The sequence below is a fragment of the Phacochoerus africanus genome, chromosome 3, assembly GCF_016906955.1.
Source record: "Phacochoerus africanus isolate WHEZ1 chromosome 3, ROS_Pafr_v1, whole genome shotgun sequence".
Classification (NCBI taxonomy): Eukaryota; Metazoa; Chordata; class Mammalia; order Artiodactyla; family Suidae; genus Phacochoerus; species Phacochoerus africanus.
In genome coordinates, this window is record NC_062546.1 from 53,871,370 (window position 1) to 53,895,820 (window position 24,451).

The following is a 24,451-nucleotide window of genomic DNA, read 5'->3' on the forward strand; positions in this document are numbered from 1 at the left end:
TCTATTTCATTGACGTATTTCCAGAACCTAGATCACTTTGTTCATTGGGGGCGGGGTGCTTCACCCACTGTATGCAGAATTTCCCGGGCCAGGGATCAAAGTTTTGCCACAGCATTGACCCAAGCCATTGCAATAATAACAGCATATCCTTAACCCACTGAGCCACAAGAGAATTCCTTTGTTCTAAAAGTTGGTGATGGATTTGTCATGATCAGAAACAGATGCAGAAATTGGTGTTAACCTTGAAGTTGGTGGTAGTAGTTGAAGCCTCTTCTATTCTTGCCTTTTACACAAATACAAGAGTGGGATCCCAGCCATGTCTGTGACCTACACCACAGCTCACAGCAATGCCGGATCCTTAACCCACTGGGTGAGGCCAGGGATGGAACCCGTGTCCTCGTGGATGCTAGTCGGGTTCGTTACCGCTGAACCACAATGGTAATTCCACTACCTATTGCTCATAACTAATGCCAAAACATTTCCTCTGTATGAACTCTCTATTGCTATGTAACAAAGCATCCCCAAACTAACTAGCCTCGAAGCACAAGCATTTGCTTTCTCAGTTTCTCTGAACCAGGAATTATGCCTGACATAGTCATCGGAAGGCTTGCTGGGGGCTGAAGGATCTGTAATCAAGATGTCAAACTCACATGGCTGTTGGCAGGAGGCCTCTGTTCCTCATCACACATTGCTCTTTTCACGAGATGGCAGCTAAGTCCTTCCAGAGTGAGAAATCCTGAAGAGCAAGGAGGAAGACACGGTGTCTTGGGTGGCCAAGTTTTGAGGGTCACACGCCATTAACTCTAGTTTTTTTTTTTTTCTTCTATCTGTTAGAAAGGAGTCAAGTGTGGCCACACTGGAGAAGGGCTGGGTTGGAGACTCAGCGCCTCCTTTTTTTTTTTTTTTTTTTGTCTTATTGCCATTTCTTGGGCCGCTGCTGCAGCATATGGAGGTTCCCAGGCTAGGAGTCGAATTTGGAGCTGTAGCCGCTGGCCTACGCCACAGCCACAGCCACAGCAACGCAGGATCTGAGCCATGTCTGCGACCTACACCACAGCTCATCGCAACACAGGATCCTTAACCCACTGAGCAAGGCCAGGAATAGAACCTGAAACCTTATGGTAACTAGTCGGATTCGTTAACCACTGAGCCACGATGGGAACTCCTCAGCTCCTCCTTTTAAGGGAGGAGTGTGAATGCATCTGTGGATGTATTTAAAAGCCACCACACATCTCTAGAGTCATAGACAATGAGCAGTCCCCTTAGACATTGCCTGAGCTGCCAGTGCTGGTCCCCAAGCAGTAATGGCAACCTCCTCTTCCTTCTGCAGGACCAACTCAACCTGCTTGCTCAAGGTCTCCCAGTGGAGTTTTGTTTGTGTTTATTTGCATGTTCTCATATGCTCTATCCCTTAAAATATTGGATCTCTGGCAAGACAGAACACACTGCCTGGAATAAATAGTTCAGTAATAATTAGTTCCATCAATTGAAGGATCCCTAGTGTAAGGCATAGGGATGGAGTAGGATAGTTACACAGGTATTTGCAGAAGTCCCAAAAGGGGACCAAAGATAAAGAGGGAAACCTAGGGGACTTTGGGAGAGCACTGTTAGTTAATAATTGCTCAAGAAAACCATCAGAAAGAAGCAGGCTTACTTGACTAGTGAAGGTGCAAGATGTGCCTCAGGTCATTGGATGGGGGATAGGGTAAGACCTGCATTCAGGTTCAGACCAAGGGCAGGAGTTTAAGGACCACCTTTCTGTGGATTTGAATAAGCACCATGACAGTCCTAGTCTGACCTTCTAGGGTCAAACACTCTCTTACCAGATACTAAGGAAGAGCTACTATACTCCAAGAAAGAGGAAGAAGGGGTCTTTTCGCACCCCCACTCCCCTTGGATTCTAAAACCATAGCCTATCTAATCCCAGGGCAGAGCCTCCTTAGCTGCTGGCTTGCATCTCTCACAAGTGCCTTATCGTAATAAATCTATTTCTTCCCTATCACTTGTGTCTCACTGAATTCCTTCTGTGCTGAGGCACAAAGAACCTGACCGTTATTAAGTCCAGACACCGGGTGAGTGATTCTAATTTAAATACCATGGGTTCAAGTCCCAATCTGGGTTCTGGCTGGGTTCAAGTCATAAGTGCTGTCAGCTTCATAAGCAGTTGACCTGATCCTTTGCAGGACCCCGGTTTTAGTAAGAGGAAGGGAATGTGAGAATGTGGATGGCGTGTAAGAACATGGATGGGGGAAGGGGACCAAGTGGGAGAAGGACAGAGAATTAGGCACTCAGATTCCAGCTTTGCAACTGCACGTATTGATGGAAGGCTGGAGGACAAGGCTTGAAAGTGAACGGTGCTCGCTGAAAATGGAAATCGAGGCAGCAGCTTGATGGGTGGCAAGCTGACCTCAAGTGTGGGAATGACCCTGGGGAAATTTCTCAGACCCTTCCAGAGAAGACCTGTTCTTCCAAACCGGAGTGGGGAATCCAAAGGAATGAGTGAGTCCAGCCAGAGTCAGAGAGGTTATGATGTGAAACCTTTCCAAATAGATTTGAATTTTGGATAAATACCAAGTTGTAAATTCATCTCGGACATTTCAAATGGATTTGATGCCACTCTGGCCCTGGCTGTCGATGCTGCTGGTGTTTATTGTGCAGCAATTGTGTGTCAAACACTGTTCTTTTGGTGTTCACATTTATTATCTCATTCAACCCTCACAAACGCTGTATGGCAAGTTTTATTATTATTCTCCTTTTATAGGAGATCAGTGCTCTGGGAGGTTATGGTCCTTGTTCAAAGTCACACAGCAAGCAATGCAGAAAGATAAGCTTTGCTTCCAAGTTTTTTCACTTGATTATATTACAACCTTTCCTTTCTTGAAACGAGAACGTGCAAATGCAGAGACTTCTGGATTAACTGACTTTTCTTAAAATACGGCACCTACCGGAGCTCCTGTTGTGGCTCAGCGGGTTATGAACCTGGCTGTTATCCATGAGGATGGGGGTTTGATCCCTGGCCTCATTCAGTGGGTTAAAGGATCCATTGCTGCAGTGAGCTGCAGTGTAGGTCACAGATGCGGCCTATTGCCATGGCCGTGGTATAGGTCAGCAGCTGCAGCTCCGATTCAACCCCTAGCCTGGGAACTTCCATATGCCACAGGTGCAGCCCTAAAAAAATGAAAAGGAAAAAAATAAGATTTCACATACTTGACCTAATGGTTATACTTTTAATGGAGATGTCAGTAGGGCAATTTTGTATCTTTCTTATAATCCTTTTCTGTTCGAATTTGCTCATTCTCCATCATTCCTTCAAAGAAGGAAACAAAAAATTCCTTCCTTCCCTCCTTCCTTCCTCCCTTCTCTCTCTTTCTTTCTTTCTTTCTTCCTTATCTTTCTATCTTTTTTGTCTTTTTTAGGGCCACGCCTGCAGCATATGGAGATTTCCAGGCTAGAGGTTGAGTCGGAGCTGTAGCCACTGGCCTACACCACAGCCACAGCAACTTGGGATCCAAGCCATGTCTGCAACCTACACCACAGCTCATGGCAACATTGGATCCTTGACCCACTGAGCAAGGCCAGGGATGGAACCTGCATCCTCATGGATTCTAGTCAGGTTCATTTCCACTGTGCCACAACGGGAACTCTGGAATTTTCCCTTTCTGCCTTGTGTTTCTTTCTGTTCTTTTATTTCCACCTCCACCTCCAGATTTGTGTGTTGTCCATTCATGGGGGTTTTCATGTAGTAAGTAAACATCGATCATTCACTCTTTCAACATGTACTTACTGAGCATCTACTATGAGCTGAGCTCTTTTCTAGTCACTGATGAATCATGTCTGGCTGTGGGCCAACCACTGTGCTCAGCTGTCTGGATTCAGGGGTGTTACATAAGATGCTATTGCTGTGATGAGCAAATGCAGTTGAGTAGGAGGGATGATGGCATTTCAGCTAACATGTGGATATTTACTTCTCTAATATTAGCAGTGCTAAGATTAGTTATAACATATAATGTACTCTTATTATGTATGAGGTAGTGTTTTACCTAGGGACCATAAAATACCTTGTGGAGAACATGCCAGATAAAAAGTGGGCTTCCCCGGAGTTCCCACTCTGGCTCAGTGGGTTAAGAACCTGACTGGTGTTGAGGTTCACGTTGAGGGTACAGGTTTAATCCCTGGCCTCGCTCAGTGGGTGAAGGATCCAGCATTTCTGTGGCTGTGGCATAAGCCAGAAACTGCAGCTCTCATTCAACCCCTAGCTCTGGAACTTCCATACACCCCACCACTGCAGCCCTTAAAAGAAAAAAAAAAAGTGGGTTTTCCCTACATGTTTTCCTGCACGGCCCTTGTATTAATCTGGGACCAGGACCTCAGGAAACAGATGCTAAGAGAGGGTTAAATGTATAAGACGCTATGAGGAGGAACAACTGTAACAGAAAAATGCAGGGCAGTCCTGGAGAATCTGGGTAAGCTGACCCTGCATGAAGGAGAGAGGAAGAGAAGTTGGGCAAAAGTGTCCCAGATTGCTGGGTCATCCAGGGAAAGCAGGGTCATTGGAGGACGGGGTGGAAGGAAGTCTGCCTCAGGAGACCTCCCTGCCTTAGGTAAACCATTCACCTTGACATCTCAGCTGCCCTTGATCTTGGTCTGGGAGAAGCATTCGGAGCTGGACCCTTGGGCTCTTGGGTCTGAGGCCACCCTCCCTGTGGGAGCAGGTCTCCAACGCACATTCTTAAGGGCCCAGCGTATCTGTGGGATCAGCTCTCCAGTCTGGGAGGGCAGATAGAGCAAAGGATTTGCTTAAAGCAGTTTAGAACATTTGAGAACTGCATGCTTAATCTGACTAACATAATGAGGAAGGAAACGAGGAAAGTGATGAAAGATGAAGGGCAGGTATTGAGAAATAATAAGCCGAGATGTTCAGTAGCCAGATCAGAGTCTACTGTATAAATCTGAAGGATGTAAGAAGTGGGGAGACATTATTGAGGTTTAAGTCGGAAAGAGACTTAGTCAGGTTTCTTTTTTACCTCCAGATATAAGAGTGAATGGGTTAGATGATGTGATAAGAGACAGGAGAGGACAGAGCTCCTGCTGTGGCTCAGCAGGTTAAGAACCTGAGTAGTAACCATGAGAATGAGAGTTTGATCCCTGACCTTGCTCAGTGAGTTAAGGATCCAGCATTGCAGTGAGCTATGGTGTAGGTTGCAGATGCGGCTCCGATCTGGTGTTGCTGTGGCTGTGGTATAGGGAGCAGGTGCAGCTCCAATTCGACCCCTAGTCTGGAAACTTCCATGTGACACCAGTGCATCCCTAAAAAGCAAAAAAGCAAAAAGAAAAGAAAATCAAGAATCAGGAGAGAAGGTGGACCAGATTATGTCCTGACTATCACAGTAACATTGGAAATGGGGAAGCTCAGAAAGGTGTTTGGATAACATCACTTAGTCACCAACTGTGTGTGACGATTCTGGTTTCTGACTTGGGCCCTAGACAGTGGAGCCCTTCCCTTAGCTGAGGACTGCATGAAGAGATGCTGGTTTGGGGGAAAAAAAAAATGCTTTTTGTACAGTCTGGCATTTTAGATCCCTCAGCACTGATTTCCCAGAGCTGAAATAATAACTCAAAGGCTTGAGATGCGGACTGGAAGCTGTGAACATTTCCTCTTTGGGAGGCATTTTGAACAACCCCAGCACGGTCAGTGGCTGCCTGGAATCTTGTAAAGAGAGGGACTTAGTGAACTTGCCTCCCTGGCATCCAGGTATTGATTTTGACCTTTGTCTAGTTAGCAGAAGTCAGTAAAGAGAATAACAGCCATGCATTTCTCACCACATGGACGAGGTACTCTTATCAGCCCATCTTTGCCTTTCAGAAGAATGCATCCTTCCTTGCTCCCTCCAGACAGGTGGGTGGAATGAACCTGTAGGCACTGATCATGAGTACCTTCATCTCTGTCAGCTGAAGATGGATGGAAGGATGGATGGATGGAAGGATGGATGGAAGGGGAAATACCACCTGACTTCCCTGACCCAGCAAGGCAGAAATTACCCACAGAAATCGCCAAAATCTCAGGAAAGCAATGCACTCTGGTTCCAAACTTCATTTCCATTATTGCAGTTTCATGGCATTCATTCAGGGAACGTAAAATTTTCCTGCCAAAATTGTATGTGTGCATCACACTGTCTTGGGGTGAAGGGGAAGAGAAATGGTTGTGATTCTCTGGTGAATGTGAAGAGAGCTTCAAAACAGCATTTATTTTTATTTTTATTTTTTTGGCTACATGTGTAAGTTCCCAGGCCAGGGATTGAATATGTGCCACAGAAGTGAGCCGAGCCACTGCAGTGACAATGCCAGATCCTTAACCCACTTTGCCACGAGAAAACTTCCCCAAACAGCATTTTTAAAGCATTTCCCTGTCCCAGGAAGTGTCTAAATACTTTTGTTACTGAGTCCAAGCTCCTTCTGCTTGCTGCACAAAGGCCAGTAAATCAGAACATGAGGTGCCAGGGCAAGGAACAATGACTTTGTTCAGAAAGGCAGAAATCCAAGAAGCTGGAGGACTAATGTCCTAGAGAACCATCTTGCCGAGATCTGTGAAACAAAGAGGAGAAGTGAGGAGTGAAAAGGCCATACATTTGTTGCAAATATCTCCTGGTTTTAGCCAGACTCTGGGCCCACATGGGTTAATTTCTTCTTTCCTGCAGCCATTCCGAGGTGGGCCAGGTGGTGGATGTTTCCTATGAGCTAAAGACAGGTATTTGAGCTTAAGGCTCAGCATGGGAGGCAAGGTTTTGGAGAAGGGCCAGGGTGCATACATTAAGTTCTAGGCCATATCCTTTTAGGGGTGTGAACGTGTAGCAAAAGCAAAAGACTACAAAGGTTAAAGTAAAAGAAATTCGTCCAATATGGAGTTGGATTTGCTCTTCCCTAAGACACCTGGTACCATTTCTCTTTCATCTTCCCTCCTCCTCCCTCCCCCTCCCCCTCTTGACCTGTCTTCATCTTCTTTTCATTCACTTAATGGGGAGGCCACTCCTCGGTCCAGAGTGCACTGATGCTTTTCCATGTTGCTCAGCACAAAAGCCTCAGCCCATACAGTGTCCTACAGGACCCTGCACCCCTGTCATCGTGCTGCCCCCCAGAAATCTTTGTCCTCTTTCAGCTTCTCACCCACCTTCCCTCAGCTCCAGGCACACTCACCTCTTTGTTTCTCCTTGGACGAGCTCTTCCCGGATAGCCATGTGTCCGTTGGCAATTTCCCAGCATGTACAAATTGACACATCCCCTCAGCCCTCCTAAAGACAGCAACTCCGTATCCCCGTCCTGCTGTGTTTTTCTTTGTAATCCCTATTGCCTTCCATTATAGCATGTAATTGACTTATTTCCATCCATCACCAGCTTCTTCCTACTGACACATAAGGCCTGGATTTTCTTTTTTCTTTTTCAGCTGCACCTGGAAGTTCCTGGGCTGGGGATTGAACCCGTGCCTCAGCAGTGACCTGAGCCACTGCAGAGACAACGCTGGATCCTTAACTCACTGCACCACAGCAGGAATGCCAAGATACGGGCTGGGTTTTTGCCACTTTGATGTTCCTCTGTGCCCCTATGCACACGACAAGAGTGCCGGGCTCCAAAAGGGCAACTATTAAAATTCCCATTCATATTCATTAATTACTAAATATTAAAGATTAATAGTAATTAATGGGCTGAGAAATCTGGAACCGCTTTCCCCAAGTCACTTATTTAGTCACTGGTAAGGCTTAAATTCACATCCAGATCTTTGGCCCAAGATTCATGTCCTTTTCACCCCATGGTGATTTCCTTCTTCAAATAGCCAGCAAAATACTTGCCTATATTCAGGGGTTGGCTTCTGCACAGGGGTCCCTGAATTTTGGCCAGGAGCCAATGGTGAGAGGCCAGGAGAGTTGAGAAAGGTGAGTTTGCATGCTTACAGGAGTTCACTGCAGGTGCCTCAAGAGATGCTAGAAATTTCCTTCCCAGCACCATGGCTGGATCACAGGCACATGCACACAAACTCTGGGAGAACCGGTGCCACATGCCAGCCAGTCACAGGTTCCATTTTGATCCCAGATGCAGATGTCTAAGTGGAGCTTGCTGTTTATGAACATAAGCTGCTTTGCTGTTCTGAAATGAGAGTTAATCAAAATATTGCAAATGACGCACCTTGAGAGATGTCACCCCTTCTCATACCTTCATTTCCATATTTGTTCCACGTGAGGTTGGTGGATGTGTGTGAAATGCTTTAAAAAAAAGCTATGCTCCACTCAGACCCGCCCCTGGTGGTGGAATGTGGTAGAGCCTGTTCTGAGGACCTGGCAGAAACAGGGTTAAGCCATCGTTCAGTGCCGCTTTAAAAGCGGCACAGAAACTATATTTCTGTAGCCAGGGGTTAGAGCCGAGTGATTCCTGGCAGCTCCCAGGGAGCATTGGAGAGCCTGGCTCCCCTTCTCCCTTCCTTCCCTGCCAGTCATCAAGGAGTCAAGGTCACAGACTGGAAGCCAATAATTATGCTGCCTCAGGAATGGGGCTTCTCCTTGAGGACCAGTGGAATATAATTCATTTCTTCACTCTTTCTTCTCTCGTATTAACAAAGTCAACAAAAAAGGTTTTCTTCCCCACCAGGACTTGCTAGCCCTGGCTGAGAGCAGTCAGCATGAATTTTAATCACAGAGACTGTTTTTCAGCCCTGAATTTTCCATAATCAATTTCTTTTTGTCTATTAATTGAAAGCGAATATGTATAGAGTTTGGGAACTGATGGATCTCGATGCCTAGGAGCCCACTGGCTCCCTTCAGTGCCATGCTGACGTGTGTCTCTCTGTAGAGACCAAGCTTATGTAAGAGGCCTGCTAGGTTAGAAGACAATGTCTTTCTTGTTAAAATGATTCACCCTGTGGTTCTTTAAATGGGTCAGCCAGTGCTGTAAATTAATTCACACAAAAGGACATCACATTTTCTCTTTATTTTTCTTCTGTTAGTAATGAATCTAGATGGGGGCGAGAAGCCCATGATCTTACCTGGATCTTTCTTTTTAATGCATCTTGTGGGTGGGGCTTTCTCTGCTTTGTCTGCAGTTACTCTACCCCACTTACCTTTTCCAAGTGTGTGAAGCAGGTACCATGCCCACCTGGGTGACTCTGCATCAGTCCCATAACTTATTGCATGATCAGAAGAGCCCTTGGGTGAATGCATTTGAATAATGACACATAGATCTTTTTTCCTTTTACTTTTTTGGCTAAGATTTAGAGAGGGGGTGCCAGTGTTTCAGAGGATTACTGGAACCAGAATATAATATTCCTTGGTTGATCTTTTTCTACTTAAGTTTTTGTTTGTTTGTTTGTTTGTTTTTTGGTTTTTGGTTTTTGGGGTTTTTTTTTTTTGCTTTTTTATGGATGCACCTGCAGCATATGGAAGTTCCGAGGCTAGGGGTCGAATCCAAGCTGCAGCTGCTGGCCTGTGCCACAGCCACATCAACTCAGGGTCTGAGCCGTGTCTGCAACCTGCACTACAGCTTGTTGCAACACTGGATCTTTAAGCCACCGAGCAATGCCAGGGATCAAACCCATATCCCCATATATACTAATTGGGTTCCTTACCACCAAGCCACAATGGGAACTCCTCTACTTGATTTTTTTTTTGGCCACACCCATGGCAGGTGGAAGTTCCCAGGCCAGGAATCAAACCCTTGCCACAGCACTGACCTCAGCCACAGCAGTGACAATGCTGCATCCTTAACCCACTAAATCACCAGGGAACTCCCTCTTGATTCTCTATAACCCTTTTCTCTCCCATTTACTGATTGTGTTAGTTTTCCAAGGCCGTTGTAACAAAGTACCACAAACGGAGTGACTTCAACAACAGAAACTGATAGTCTCAAAATTTTGGAGTCCAGAAGTCTGAGAGCAAGGTCTTGGCACCCTCTGAAGGCTCTGGGAAGGATCTGGTCCAGACCTCTCTTATCTTCTGGTGGTTCCTTAGCTTATGGAGGCATAGCACCAATTTCCACATAGCATACTCCCCATATACATATCTCTGTGTCCAAAATTCCCCTTTTTATGAGAATGCTGGTCATACTGGAATTGAGGCCCACCCCACTGTAGAATTACCTCATCTTAACTAATTACATCTTCAGGGACTATTTCCCAGTAAGGTCATTCGAGCTTAGAACCCCAACATATGGATTGTGAGGGGAGAAAGTGGGGGACAGTTTATAATACTGGCCGTTAGTTGTTAATTATTGCCTAAAAAATTACCCTAACCTCAGTGCCTTAATACAACATTTATTATCCCACAGTTCCTATGGGTCAAGAATCCAAGCATGAGAGTTCCTGTTGTGGCTCAGTGGGTTAAGAACTCAACCTAGTGTCCATGCAGATGTGTATTTGATCCCTGGCCTTGCTGGGTGGTTTAAGGATCCAGCGTTGCCACGAGCTGTGACATAGATCATAGATTTCAGCTTGGATCTGGCATTGCTGTGGCTGTGGTATAGGACTATAGCTGCAGCTCCGATTCTACCCCTAGCCTGGGAACTTCCGTGCCACAGGTGTGATCCTAAAAGGAAAAAAAAAAAAAAAAAAAGAATCAAAGCATGGTTTCATTGGATTCTCTGCCTTTGCATTTCTCCAAAGGTTTCCATCAAGGCTGCATTAGGGCTGAAGTTATTTCCCATTGCCCTTAAGTGGTTTTTGGCACTTATTGAATTGCTTATTGAAACGAGGGTCTCCATTTCTCACCAAATATTGACCAGAGGCATTTCTGGGCCTGGCTAGCTTACAGTCATCTGAGCAAGAAAGCAAGAGAGTGAGAGAGTGTGAAACAGGATGGAAATTACAGTCCTTTATGAACTAACTATGAAACTTCAAGGACCCTTCAAGGAGACAGAAATTGAAGCCTCTGGCCAAGACAAGAATGACCAGACTCTTATCATCGCCCCACCCAACTCATTGTAATGCCCCTTCCCCACTTTGAGCAACCTGGCCTGCCCCTACTAGGACAGGTATGTGACCCACTCCTTACCCAACCCCTATAGGGGCCTTACATGCCCCCAACCAACCATTCAGTCAGCAGGTCAGCAGGTGTATCATGAGACTGCTCCTTTCTTCCTGGGCTATAAAAACAAACAGGACCGTGGGCCCAGGGTTGGCTCTTGCTGATCATCAAGAAGTCATTTCACTGCACTAGCAGCATCTTTCATCTCAATGAACTCTTCTTTCTCTTCACCTCTGAGTCCAGAAATTCTTCTTCCAACCCACATGCATGGACCACAACACTAATCTTGTCATAATACCATCCATATTCTGTTGGTTAGAAACAAGGCAGTAAACTGGACTACACTCAAGACGGGGCATCACATCACAGGAGATGTCTTATTACCAGAATACAGGGATTTTTGGAAGCTATGTCAGTATCCAATTAAGATGGTCTGCCCTCTGAGCCACCCTCCTTTTTCATGAAAGCTAGTACACACTTGGGAGTTCCAATTGTGGTATAGTGGAAATGAATCTGACTAGGATGCATGAGGATGGGGGTTTGATCCCTGGCCTAGTTCGGTGGGTTAAGGATCCAGCATTGCTGTGAACTGTGGTGCAGGTTGCAGATGAAGCTCAGATCCTGTGTGGGCTGTGGCCGTGGCTGGCAGCTGCAGTTTGGATTTGACCCCTAGCCTGGGAATGTCCACATGTCATAGGTGCAGCCCCAAAAAGAAAAGAAAACAAAACAAAACTAGTACACACTCCCCCCCTCCCCAGTAGTTTGCTTGGTGTGCTTTTTATAGGATTTTGCTGGCCTCTTCTAATTTTGCACTGTGTCTTCTCTTTTTAGTCGCTGTGTTCCTGCTTATATCATTCTCTCAAAAACTCTGTGGGATTTCTATGAATCTTACAGGGGTTCATTTGATGAGGAAAAAGTGTCACGCCCCCAAATCTCTTTGAGAAAATCTATCTCTAGCTTTGGGTTTTGTTGAGAAGATGAAGAATTGATGCCTTGTTCCATTGAGACAACGTGTAAGGTGAACCCTCCCTCTCTTCACAGGCTGTTTACTGTGCGGGACCCAGTAAACAGTCCACCCTTTCCTTGTTTTGGACTCTGAACCTAATCTCATTCAGCTCTGTCTCTAGACCATATTTTTTATGACATTTCTTGGAAGCCGTTTTTTTGACTGTGCCTCCAACATACAGAATTTCTCAGTCCAATGATTGAAACTGTGCCACCACAGTGACCTGAGTCCTTAACTGCTAGACCACCAGAGAACTCCACCATTTCTTAATTTTAGCAAGTTTTCCTGCCCAGAGGCTGAGAATTTTTGAAATCATCAAGTCTTGCTTCCTTTTTGTTTAACATTTCTTCCTTCAACTTCTTACTCTTCCCATTTAGTAGAAGCAGCAAGGTGAAGCTGGATAACACCTTCAACACTGCTTGAAAATCTCCTCCTGGAGTCTCTTTGTGGCTCAGTGGGTTAAGGATCTGGCATTGTCACTGCTATGCCTCAGGCCACTACTGAGGAGTGGATTTGATTCCTTGCCTGGCGTAACTGGTTAAGGATCTGACATTGCTGCAGCTGTGGTGTAGATTTCAGTTGCAGCTCAGATTTGATCCCTGGACTGGGAACGTCTGCATGCCTCAGGCAAGGGAGGACCAAAAAAATGTATAAAATAGTCTTTAAGGAACAGTAAAGTCATTATTATGTAAAACTATAATTCTAAGGATTTACATTTGAATAGATTTCCCCACTAATTTTACCATTTACAAAGGGTTTTCATTAACCTGCTTATTCCTCACAAACCCTCTGTGCAGCAGAGGTCTTTTCTTCAATTTAGAGCTTAAAGAACTGAGGTTCAGAGAGATCAAGTCGCTTTCTCTCAGTTACTTGATTTAGATGATGTCAAGTGATGCCAGAATTTCCGACTCCACACCAGTGTAACCTGCTCGGCATGGAAGACATTCTCCAGGGGTTATATGGAGGGTAGGGTTGTTGGGAGTGGGAATCAGGGTGGATATTTTTATGAGGATGGTGTCTAGAGTGGCTGAATGGTCTTCACATCACTGAGTTTGCCTGCTACTGCCCCCTCTTTGTAGTGTGTGTTTTCTTTTGTTTCCGTCCAGATCTGGGTGCCTTGGAAGATGCCACACCAGACCAGGGCCCCAGAGGCTCTCTGTGAGCACACACTGGTTTGCTTGGTCCTCCTCCTTGGCCTATCAGCACATTTATAGGATAGAGTTGGGGTCTGTTTGCAAAATGTACTGGCAGCTTTCAGCCGTGAATTTGGACATCTGCTGAAAAGTTTGACTATGTTTGTAGCTGGTGGCTGATTAGCAAATAAACTCTGAGTTTGAAGGAAAAAATACATTAAAAGAAAGGGAAAAGTTAGTTTAGAATCCTATCTCTGGATTTGTCATTTTGGAGCTTGTGGTAATACAGATGGAGCTGACAGAAAACTGCTGACTTTGGAACTGAATGACTTAAAGGGTTGAGTCTATCTGTACTGCAGTGACCTTAGCCCAGCCACAGGATTCCAGCAAGATGAAGGTCAAAGAGCCTGGAGAATAAGTCTGTCCATCTCTTCATTGAATAGTTGAAAAAAGTGAGACTTGAGGAGATAAAACTACACGGGTTCCATCACAAAACGTTTCGATGTTTTGATAATAATATTAGAAATGTCAAATAATCAGTTATAAAAATTGCATTATTGTGTTGGTTCAGTGGGTGGCTTGGGTCCCAGGGTCCCCTGTGGCCCCTCCATGGCCCATGCCTTGGTACAGACCCCCATGTTGCCTCTATCAGCCCCCAACCATCCTTTTCTGTTGTGGGTCAGTAGGTTAAGAGCCTGATGGAGTCTCCATGAGGATTTGGGTTTGATTCCTGGCCTCGCTCAGTGGGTTGAGGATCCAGCATTGCTGTGAGCTGTGGTGTAGTTTGAAGATGAAGCTCAGATCCCATGCTGTGGTGGCTGTGGTATAGGCCAGCAGCTGCAGCTCTGAATCACCCCCTAGCCTGGGAACTTCCATGTGCCACAGGTGGATGCTGAGCCACAACAAGAACTCCTGGTGTTGGAGTTTAAAACCAAGTTTTCTTACTTTAAATCAGCAGTCCTTTGAATCTATAAGAAGAGTCGTGACAGAAGATAAGAAGAGAGATAGGCCTTGAATTAATTATATTCCTTATCTGAAAATGCAGGTTGGAAATAGACTTGGCCAGGATAGGACAGGAGATGGAGAATGTGGGAATCTGAGAGTTAGGCTTCTTCCCAAGAGACAGTCATATTCCCTCCCTGGTTTTCTTCATGTGTTTATTTGGAGAAGCTCAGGCATCAGTAAGGCCTGAGTCAGGCCTTATCCCAGGCAGTGAAACTGTAGAAATAGGCAGAGTCCCAGGCTTCTTTGCAGGGATCAGATAGTAAACAAAAGATGGCAGTACCATGTGCTTAGAAAAACAATAGAGGGGAGTTCTCCTTGTGGCTCAGGGGGTTTCAAACCTGACTAGTATCCATGAGGATGCAGGTTCAATCCTTGTCATTGCTCACTGGGTTAGGATCCAGTATTGCTGCAAGCTTGGGCCTAAGTTGCAGATGGGACTTGATTCCTGAGTTGCTGCGGCTGTGGCATAGGTTGGCAGCTGCAGCTCCAATTCAACCTCTAGCCAGGGAAATTCTATATGCTGCAAGTGAGGCCATAAAAAGGAAAAAAAAAAAAAAAGTAGAGGAAAAGCATTGAAGATGGGCACCTAACTGGGCCAGGTTTCAGGGGAGAGGGAAGCAGGAAAGAAGTAGCACAAGGAAGGGCTCCATGCTGTTCGGTTTAAAAGCATTCATTTCTAAAGGAAGCATAAGGAATATAACTTTTTTCTTAGGTGTATAAGATGCTCACATCATTATGTGTGTCTCTTGAGAGGGAACCAGGATCCTGCCCCAAGGCCGTACTATTGTTTCTGATTTTTTCTCACTTGTCTCCGCATCCCCGTCCTTCCCTGAACAGCAACTGTCTGAACCTGTTCCTTGGAACTCAGGAAGGTCAGGGAGGCTGAATGAGGCCTATTTCCTAAAAACCAGACATGGGGGACACAGAAAGGCTTTTGTGCCCAGGAAACCCACAGGCCCTGCTTGGTCGCCTGTATGCATTTGCCTCGGCTGTGGCTAGAACCCCAAATAAGGGGGTGTGGGTTACGAGGGTGTAGACCCTGGCAATGCTGAGGGTATGTGGGTGTGCCTGGCCTCCATGGAGTTTCTCCTCTAAACAACCAGAACTTTGGATTTCCTTTTGGTCCCTTCTGTCTCAAACGTTCTATGATTTTGAGATTTTATGAAAAATGTGTCACAAAGCAAATGAATAGTGTAAACAAGATTATAAAGAGTATATTTGCCTTCTTAAGGGAATAAATTGTTCTCAAACACATCAGGAGCATTCATTTGCATATAAACAATGCAAATTCTATATAAGCCGAGGAGGCTTGTTTTCCTAGGTGTTTGGGTAAGTTAATCACAGATCGGTCCTGCCAATTTTGCTACTCTAGGTATATTAGGAAGTGGTAGGGCTGCATTCATTTTAAATATTCTGTAATATGAATACTCACTATTTCTTGAATGTTCAGAATAGCTGACTTTTCTCTGAATTAGCCTGAATTTTCTTAAAGTATTTCTGTATTTAGTGGGTTATATATAGATGGGATTTGCTTTTACAAGACAGTTAGAAGTCCATCTTGTATAGCCCAGATGGACTCCATCCAGTTACAGTCATCTTGGGTTGGCTTAGGACAACCCAACCAAGTTCACACAACCTGTTGAGATCCAAAGCCCTGTCTGTGCTTTTAACTCCCAGTGTCTCGTGGTCTTTCTGCCTCTTTCTCCCCCTATAACTTTGAGTGCCCTCCATGTCAATCAGACTAAAGAATTCACACTTTGCAAGTATTTTGTTTAGACAGCTGTTGAAGGTTTGGAGATCATGGAGATAGCGTCATGCACAAAACAAAGTTAGTTCCACTCTCTCGCTGCCTCATCCCCTTCCCCCTTTCTTCCACATTCTCTTTCTCTTCTCCCCTTTCTTCCCCACTGTGGGACTTCAAGGCTTCTCCAGGGAAATGAAACTCAAAAAGCCTCTGGCTGAGATAAGACTCCCCAGACCCTTATCAGCCCACCTGTCTCACCATAGTTGTTACAATGCTCCTAAGGACCTCCCCACCCCAGCAACTTGGCCTACTCCTTCCTGCCCCCTACTAGGAAAGGTATGTAGCCCACTTCTCACCTCCTCCCCTTGATCAAACTGGCCCTACTCCTTCCTGCCCCCTGACTAGAAAAGCTACATAGCCCACTCCTTACCCTGTCCCTTTAGGGGCAACATATGCCCCCAACCGACCAGCAAGTGTATCCAAAGACCCCATTCTTCCCCAACCAACCAAGAAGTGTATCAGAAGACCCCATTCTTCTCCCAACCAATCAGCAGGTCAACAGATGTATGGCAAGTCCACTCCTCGCACTCCTTTGACTTTGGGCTATAAATATAGACATGACCGTGTGCCCAGAGTCGGTGTTCCCTGATTATCAGGAAGTTGGACCACTGTGTAAATAGCGTCTCTCGCCTCAATAAACTTGTCTTTTCTACGTCTTGGTTTAAATCCGGAAAATTCGTTTTCCACTCACGTGCAAAGACCACAACACCCATCCCTCCTTCATTCCCCTGCCATTCCCTTTCTCAGAAGCAAAACATGTTGCACCCCTTGTCTGAAGGGTAGAAGTTTATCCATCACTTCTGGTAGCTTAGACATTTTCTCGAGGTTTTGTTCTCTGCTCCTAAGAAGTGAATGTTCAACAGATTCCAGATATGTTTGTTGTTTTGTTACATTTTGTCAGGATTATTTTCTGAAAGGCTATGTGGAGGAAGCAGGCTTCTATTCTGTGGGATGAGAGCGGCTGGGGAGCAGGGGGTGAGTTCTCAGGCAGAAAAAAAAAACCTGTGTAGACTGTAGAAGCACGTGGGAGTGTGGCAGGGTTGGAAATCTCCAGTGGTTCTCTGTGATCGGAGTGGAGAGTGGTTATGGGGACAACTGACCAGAAGATGCAACTGGAGAAGGCAGCAGTCACATGGCAGAGGATTGTAGTGGGATTGTGTTTTCTCCAGTATGTGAGGGGACCCTGTGGAGTCAGCAGGACACCAGCACGAGGAAGCAGTAGAGCTGATTGCAAAGCTGCCAGGTCGAAGCCTGTGCAGTGTCATGGTCCATGGACAAGGTATGCAGAGAAAACACATGTTGGAGAGCGAAACAGGAAGCCAATGAGATTTGTAGTTGATTTGTTATGGGGTAAGGGAAAGAAATGAGTCAGGGAAAACACTGAATTTCTTTCTTTCTTTTTCTTTTTGGCTTTTTAGGTCCACACCCATGGCATGGAAGTTCCCAGGCTAAAGGTCACATCAGAGCTGCAGCTGCCAGCCTAGCCACAGCTACAGCAATGCCAGATCCCAGCCACATTGCAACCTATGCTGTAGCTCATGGCAATGCCAGATCCTTAACCCACTGAGCCAGGCCAGGGATCAGACCTGCATCCTCATGGATAATAGTTGGGTTCTTAACCCACTGAACCATAACAAGAACTCCAAAACACTGAATTTATGCCCTGGATTCTTACTTTCCAAGTTAGAGAATGTAGGGAAAGAAGTAAAGATTGGGAGATGTTCAGTTTTGGAAATGTAGCTTAATGTGGTTTATCATTGTACTATCCTAATAAATTGGATGGAGATGAAAAGCCCTTGGATGTCCCTCGTGGCACATCGATCCCTCAGGCAGCAGGTGGAATAAGTCAGAGTCATGACTGTCCAGAAACGCACTCATGGAAAATTCTGGAACATAACTCCTCCTCATCTGACAATACCTGGTCCTATCATTTCATATAAGCCATGGCTCACGATTTCATGTTTCAAGTCACTGTCAACCGCTGCCTGGCTGTCAGACACTGAGCTCGATGGTGGCTTGAGAAGGCTTTGCTTTGCTTTTTAGTGATTTATCAAACAGTGTAGAGTCAGCCTGGGACAAAGGAATCATTACATTTTTCTCTAGTCACCCCTTGAGAATGCTTTCTCTACTCCCTCCTCTCACCTTGATAAGATCTCAGAAGACAGTGTACATTTCAGGTGCTTTTCAACAGAGAACAGTTTAACTTCTGTATTCAAGGCACCTTGTCAGGTATTAAGAAGTCCTTATCAGATGACATAAGACTTCTATCTCATAGTCCGTCCCAAATATCCTTGCTCTCTGGATCTGCTGGGTCAGATCTGTGAAAGGGGTGATGGGTGGAAAGAAAAGCCTTTCTCAGGAACTAGTCCTGCACATGTGATCCTCTTCTGAAAGGGGCCTCGGAAGACTGGACCTGCTTGCAAAACTATCATGTCCCTCTTGAGGCAGGAGTTCCGACAGGGGCTCAGAGAAGGTAGATGGGGGTCCCATGGTTCCCTGCTGTGGAAAATTCTCTTCCGGAAAGTTGGAGGTACCTGTCCCAAATTATTCTAAGCTTTCCTTTTTTCTTTTGGGCCATGGCTGCAGCATGTTCCCAGGCCAGGGATGGAACTCACACCAGAGCAGCAACAATGCCAGATCCTTAATCTGCCGAGCCACCAGCAGGAAAGTCCTGTTCTCAGCTTTTCTAACTGCATTCTAAGACCCCTAGAGAAAATTCCCAAAATAACCTTTAGCTACAGGTTTGCTTTTTGTTTTAATTTGGTGGTGAAACGAAGACCACCTTGCTATCATTTTTACCCTGATAAATGTTGAAAATAAAGTAAGCCCTGTGAGTATGACTGATACAAATACTATGCAATTGAAATTGTCTCTTCAAATCGCATCACACTTAGAAAACAAAGATCATCCCTCCTCGCAAGTGGAAACTATGTAATGAATTCTCTTTCCTGATGCCTTTCTTCAATTCTCTATTTAAAGACATTTCTGAAAATACATGAATTATGCAGCTTATCTCTCAGATGAAAAAGAATTTTCTTTTTGGATTGGATGGCTGCGTATTCATTAATAGCAGTAAGATTTTCCGTGTTCTTTGGGATCGAAATGGGATGCAGACTAAAATACAAAGGAGGCTTTCCAGCAATAATAACAGTAACAGATGAATAATTATAAAAGCTGTATGGAATTGAAAGGCATTTTAATTTGTCATTACTTCTATGTATTTAGCAAGGATCTGAATAATTATTCTGAGTATAAAATTATTCTGAGTATAAAAAAGAAGAGCATAATATTTTTCCTCATTATGGGATTAAGTTTTAATATACCACTTCTACTATAAGTTAAAAAAAAAAGACCAAAAACTCTCTTGTGGTTTTTTCTAATGATATAATCATGATTGACGTCTGCTGAACTGGAAATACGTTTGGTTTTCTTCCTATTACGTGGAGATACTGCACTTCAGTTTTAATTTGAAAAGCGTTCCTCTTTGCAGTTTCTAAAAATGAGATCGCACTCATTTGCTTTGTGACAACTTCCAACCTTGATGTCACATTAATTCATGCAAATGACAAGGAGTGTACAGTTTCTTTAGGTCATGACCGGATGGTAACACCAGCTGAGTGTGCAATTCTAAAGCAGGATTTTTTCTTTTTATCACAATTATTAAAAAGCATCTGGAGTTACTGGGGTCATTCCAAGGTACAATTTCAAATCTATTTTTAACCCCCCAAAATGCACGTAGTCTCCATTTTCTTTTGATCTGCCTTATCCCAAGGGCGTTCAAATCTTTTTTAAATCCTAAGACTATTCCATTGACAGCACTTCTTTTTTTTTTTGAAAATAAAATTTCAAGATCAGCTGTGTGCTTCTAAGTGAGTGTGAGAATTTTCCTTTGTAGCCTGTGACTTTTTAGTTGCCTGATTTTTCCACTAAGGTATCTCCATCTCAGTGTTCAGGGATAGAAAGATGTGTGTGAGGATTCTGATCTGCTCCAGCATTTTGCCACCCACCCCTCTTAAAATAGAGCAGTAGGGTTAATAGGCAATTATTCGAAGATGCTTTTTGAAGCGTTCCTGTCATGGCTCAGCAGAAACGAATCTGACGAGTATCCGTGAGGATGAAGGGTTGATCCCTGGCCTCACTCAGTGGGTTAAGGATCTGGCGTTGCTGTGGCTGTGGCATAGGCCAGTGGCTACAGCTCTGATTTGACCCCTAGCCTGGGAACCTCCATATGCCGTGGGTGCGGCCCTAAAAAGCAAAAAAACAAGAACAAACAAAAAACCCAAGATTTGGCAGCTTCAAGGCAGCCAGAGGGTACCTACTAGGTGTGAGAAAAACCCCCTTTACATAATACCAACAAGCTCTTTTGCCTTCTGATTCTGATCTTTCCCAGGGTTCAGCGCTCATCCCTTCAAAGCTGATGACCTGTCCTATTCAATTAGCCAGTTTAGGCCTCAATGTTCTCATCTTTAAAATGGGGGGAGAAATATCATCCATATTAAAGGTGTTTGAGGGGATGCAATTATGACAGAAAATAAAAATTTTATTTTTATTTTCATGACACCTAGTAGGCATGAAATACATGACACTATGTTCTTACCATGAAGAAAAATACAACTGAAAATTCATTAATATTGTGGAGTGCCCGTTGTGGCTCAGTGGAAATGAATCTGACTAGCATCCATGAGGATGAAGTTTTGATCCCTGGCCTCAATCAATGGGTTAAGGATCTGGTGTTGCTGTGAGCCGTGGTATAGGTCGAGGACACAGCTTGGATCCCACCTTACTGGGGCTGTGGTGTAGACCAGCAGCTACAGCTCTGATTCAACCTCCATATGCAGCTAGTGCGACCTTAAAAAAACAAAACAAAACAAAACAAAACAAAAACCACAAAAGAGTTCATTAATGTTAGGTATCTATTTGATTTAAATCAATGCTTTTTTTTTTGGTCTTTTTAGGGCTGCACTTGAGGCATATGGAAGTTCCCAGGCTAGGGGTCCAATCAGAGCTACAGCTGCTGGCCTACACCACAGCCACAGCAATGCAGGATCCTAGCTGCATCTGTGATGTACACCACATGTCACGGCAACACCAGATCCTTAACCTACTGAGCAAGTCCAGGGATCAAACCTATAACCTCATGGTTACTAATCGGATTAGATTCTACTGCGCCACAAGGGGAACTCCTCCATGCTCTTTTTTTTTTTTTTTTTTGGTCTTTTTAGGGCCACACCTGAGGCATATGGAAGTTCCTAAGTTAGAGGTTGAATCCAAGCTGCAGCTGCCCAGCCTACGCCACAGCCACGGCAACAGGGAATTCAAGAAGTGCCTGCAACCTACACTACAGCTCATGGCAACACCAGATCTTTAACCCACTGAGCTGGGCCAGGGATCTAACCAGTGTCCTCATGGATACTAGTTGGGTTCGTTACTGCTGGGCCATAATGGGAACTCCTAAATCAGCACTTTTTGAGAGTAAAAGCAGAAACATTTTTTTCCTATTTATCTAACTGAAAATTCTGAGTGACTTGAGAATGAGGGTTTATAATTCTTTGAAATCTAAATGCTATCATGTAGTTCTTCCCTCCCCAAAAAAGTGTTCTGCAAATACCCTGAAACTTAAAGGTGGGTATTTGCAATACACCATACATACAATTCAATGTATTATATTCATTTTAAAGAACTCTCCGAATGAATTTAGTGTCTGGATTGCCAGTGGAGAGAGATATATTTTCTTCTGCATCCATGAAGGTGACCTTTGTTATTGAATTATTATATACGTAGTTTATTTATAACTTAAAAGAGTCATCATAGAAATTCAGCTTTATTTTAATATGATGGCTAAAGTGGTGTGGGGGATGGGAAGAACTTGAGAGAGAAGCAGGGGAGAGATTGGAATATATAATTATGAAAGAAGGTAAGACTGTGTTTCCTTCTGTCTTATAGCCTGAAGAATAAGTAGTGAAAACATCAATCAAGAGCTGAGAAAAAAAAAAGGGGGATTTCTCTGCTGTGGAGAATTGCTTACCAACCACCACAGGAAGCGTCTTTCTTGAACAACGAACATTTCCTAAGAGGATTCAAAGAATCACATATAACTAATCTTAGTTTTGGAGAGTGAATGAGTTTTTTTTTTGTTTTTTTTTTGTGGTAAGTTCTAATAGTTGGATGGATTTTTAAAATTCTTTCCTGATAATATATTTAGCACATGTTCTAAATTATAATCCTATAGCCAACTACGGGAACATCATTCAAACTTAAAGACAGTGGGGAAAAAGAATCTGAATTTCCAATTTGTTCTCAGATTTCTTCAACGTAGAATTATTCTGTTCAATCTTTGCTGACTGAGAGGTAAACCACTTCGATCAAGACATAAACTTTCTGTTTTCATCGTGTTGCCTGTGATCAGTGGCAACGTGCACAGAACCTGACGAATCACTATTCGAAGAAGATATATAATGGACACAAATTCTCATTTCACCTTCAAAAGTATAAGCCAGCTTTGCCATCTGAACAACAGGATTGAAGAGGGTAAATAAAGAAGGAAACTTCACCCTTTTTTTTTTTTTTTCCCCTTCCTGATCATTCAGAGAACAATTTCTCAAGGTTAAGCCAAGTCCTCTTTGCAAGCTGCCAAAATAATAGCTTAGGAAAAGAATTAGTCTGCCTGCATGATGATCCTCTTCGGCAAAAACGTCTTGACAGCAGTTGACCTTGATGAAACGTTGTCCCAAAGGTATTCCAAAGAAGAATGATCCACCCCAGAATGAGAGGGAAACCGATGAAGGTTTTATTTTTTTTATGAAGTAGGCCTGCACTGTGGGCTTTCATGCGGGGTGCTGATGATGTGGAAAGAAGTGAGTGAATTCAGAAGAGATGATGACATTGGGTATTGAGGTCACCTATTCCTCGGTTTCCCACTGAAGTCTTCTTGCTGAGCTAAGATTCAACCACTTGAGAGCAAATGTCACCAGCCACTATGGCAGACAGCAAAACCCTTACTCTCTGTTGGTGAATGTCTCTGAGTGTAAATCTCCGCCTCGTAAAGTTTTTTCTCTAGGTTGAATTCTTCTCCAAGGTGCCTGGATTTGGTGACCTGCAGGCTGGCGGCAAAGCCAGCTGGGCATTTAGCTTCTATTCTGGATGTTTCTTAGGGCTCAGGGTGCGGTTGCCTTTTGCACATGGTGACCACAGATGATTGATCTCCTGGCGGCAGGATTTTCTAGATGTCTATTATTTTTCCACAGAGAGCTGAGGTGGCTACAATTCAGTTGAGCAGTAAATGAAATGACTCAGGCATGCGCAGTGTTGTGATGGGGGTGCTTAAAATTTGGCACCATTCCCTCCTGGAGGGTCTGCTCAGAAGGGACTGGGATTGTCAGTTTCTATGCCTGCAGCAAGGAGCCGCCACACCAGCCACAGCAGCCACATGGGAAAGAAGGAGGGTTTGACGGGAAGCAATCTATTTTTCTGTTTTGGAAAGCACACAACAGAGCTACAGACCTCCAATGTTGACTTTTTTTCGAATGTGTAAAGTAAGGCTTTATTTGTCAATTCTGCTGTAAAATAAGCCTGTCCAAGTTAAAAAAAAAAAAAAAAGAGAGCGAGAAAGAAAGAAAAGGTCTTTGTTTCTGTTTGTGTTTCGTGAATGAACTCATATCTTTAAGGGTTTTTTTTTTTTTTAATAACCTAATATAGACAAGCCTGTGAATGTAGATTTCCTTTGCTTTTCAGAGAGGCTGTGCCAAACCTCTAATAGATAAGCTTCCTGGTATAATAATCAGATTATTTCCAGAATTCCTCCTCTAAATACCAGCATTCTTTAGCAGCCTGTCCAATCAAAGCAAATACCCTGAGGTGTGTTGTTTGTTTATAAATTTCTCTGCAGATAAAGGAAATTGCCATTCCAGTGGCCATGGAGGTGACATACTTTACCTAAAACGAGAAGAGCCTATGAAAGTTATTTGTATTTGGGGAGAGTCGTGAATGGAAGCATCTCTGCTGGGGAACTAGTGGTTTATTGTTTCTGTCCCTTTGGAGTGGGGGGTATTGTTATAGTTGTTTAATTAATTCGTCTTACCTTCCATCTTCATTATGAATGATTCGGGTGAGCTAAGAAGGGAAATCTTTTCAAATGGTCCAGTTAATTCTGGTGGAAAGGAAGAGGCTCCTGCAGCCCTGGCCCTTGTGAAGGCTCTGGAAGGACCACCCCATGAGGACAGAGGTTCTGGGAGAGACAAGATTGCAACCAGGAATTTCTTGTAAAATCTCAGTTCATGGGAACGAGGGGATTAAATATTGATCTCCAAATGATCAATACTTAAATTACTGCACGATTTCAGAGTATTCTTATAATGTCAGCTAAACTAACCATCTACCACTGATTTGAAGTTTCACTCCCAAAAGGGAAAAAATGATTCGGAGTTAACACACCAGACTAATGATGTTCTTCTATGAGAGTAACATTTTTTGCATTGAAAAAGATAGTTGCTAAGTGGTTGAAATC

The 24,451-nt window shown here is 44.1% G+C and overlaps 1 protein-coding gene across 1 annotated transcript in view; it reads left to right on the top strand.

The window, feature by feature from the left end:
• Positions 1-23,544, top strand: part of ZMAT4 (zinc finger matrin-type 4) — a 404,068-nt gene extending 380,524 nt beyond the window's left edge. The window contains exon 7 of the mRNA XM_047770379.1: positions 21,892-23,544. Within this exon, the coding sequence (XP_047626335.1) occupies positions 21,892-21,907 (16 nt within the window). The 3' untranslated portion in view covers positions 21,908-23,544. The remainder of the gene's footprint in view (positions 1-21,891) is intronic.
• Positions 23,545-24,451: the final 907 nt, after the last annotated feature.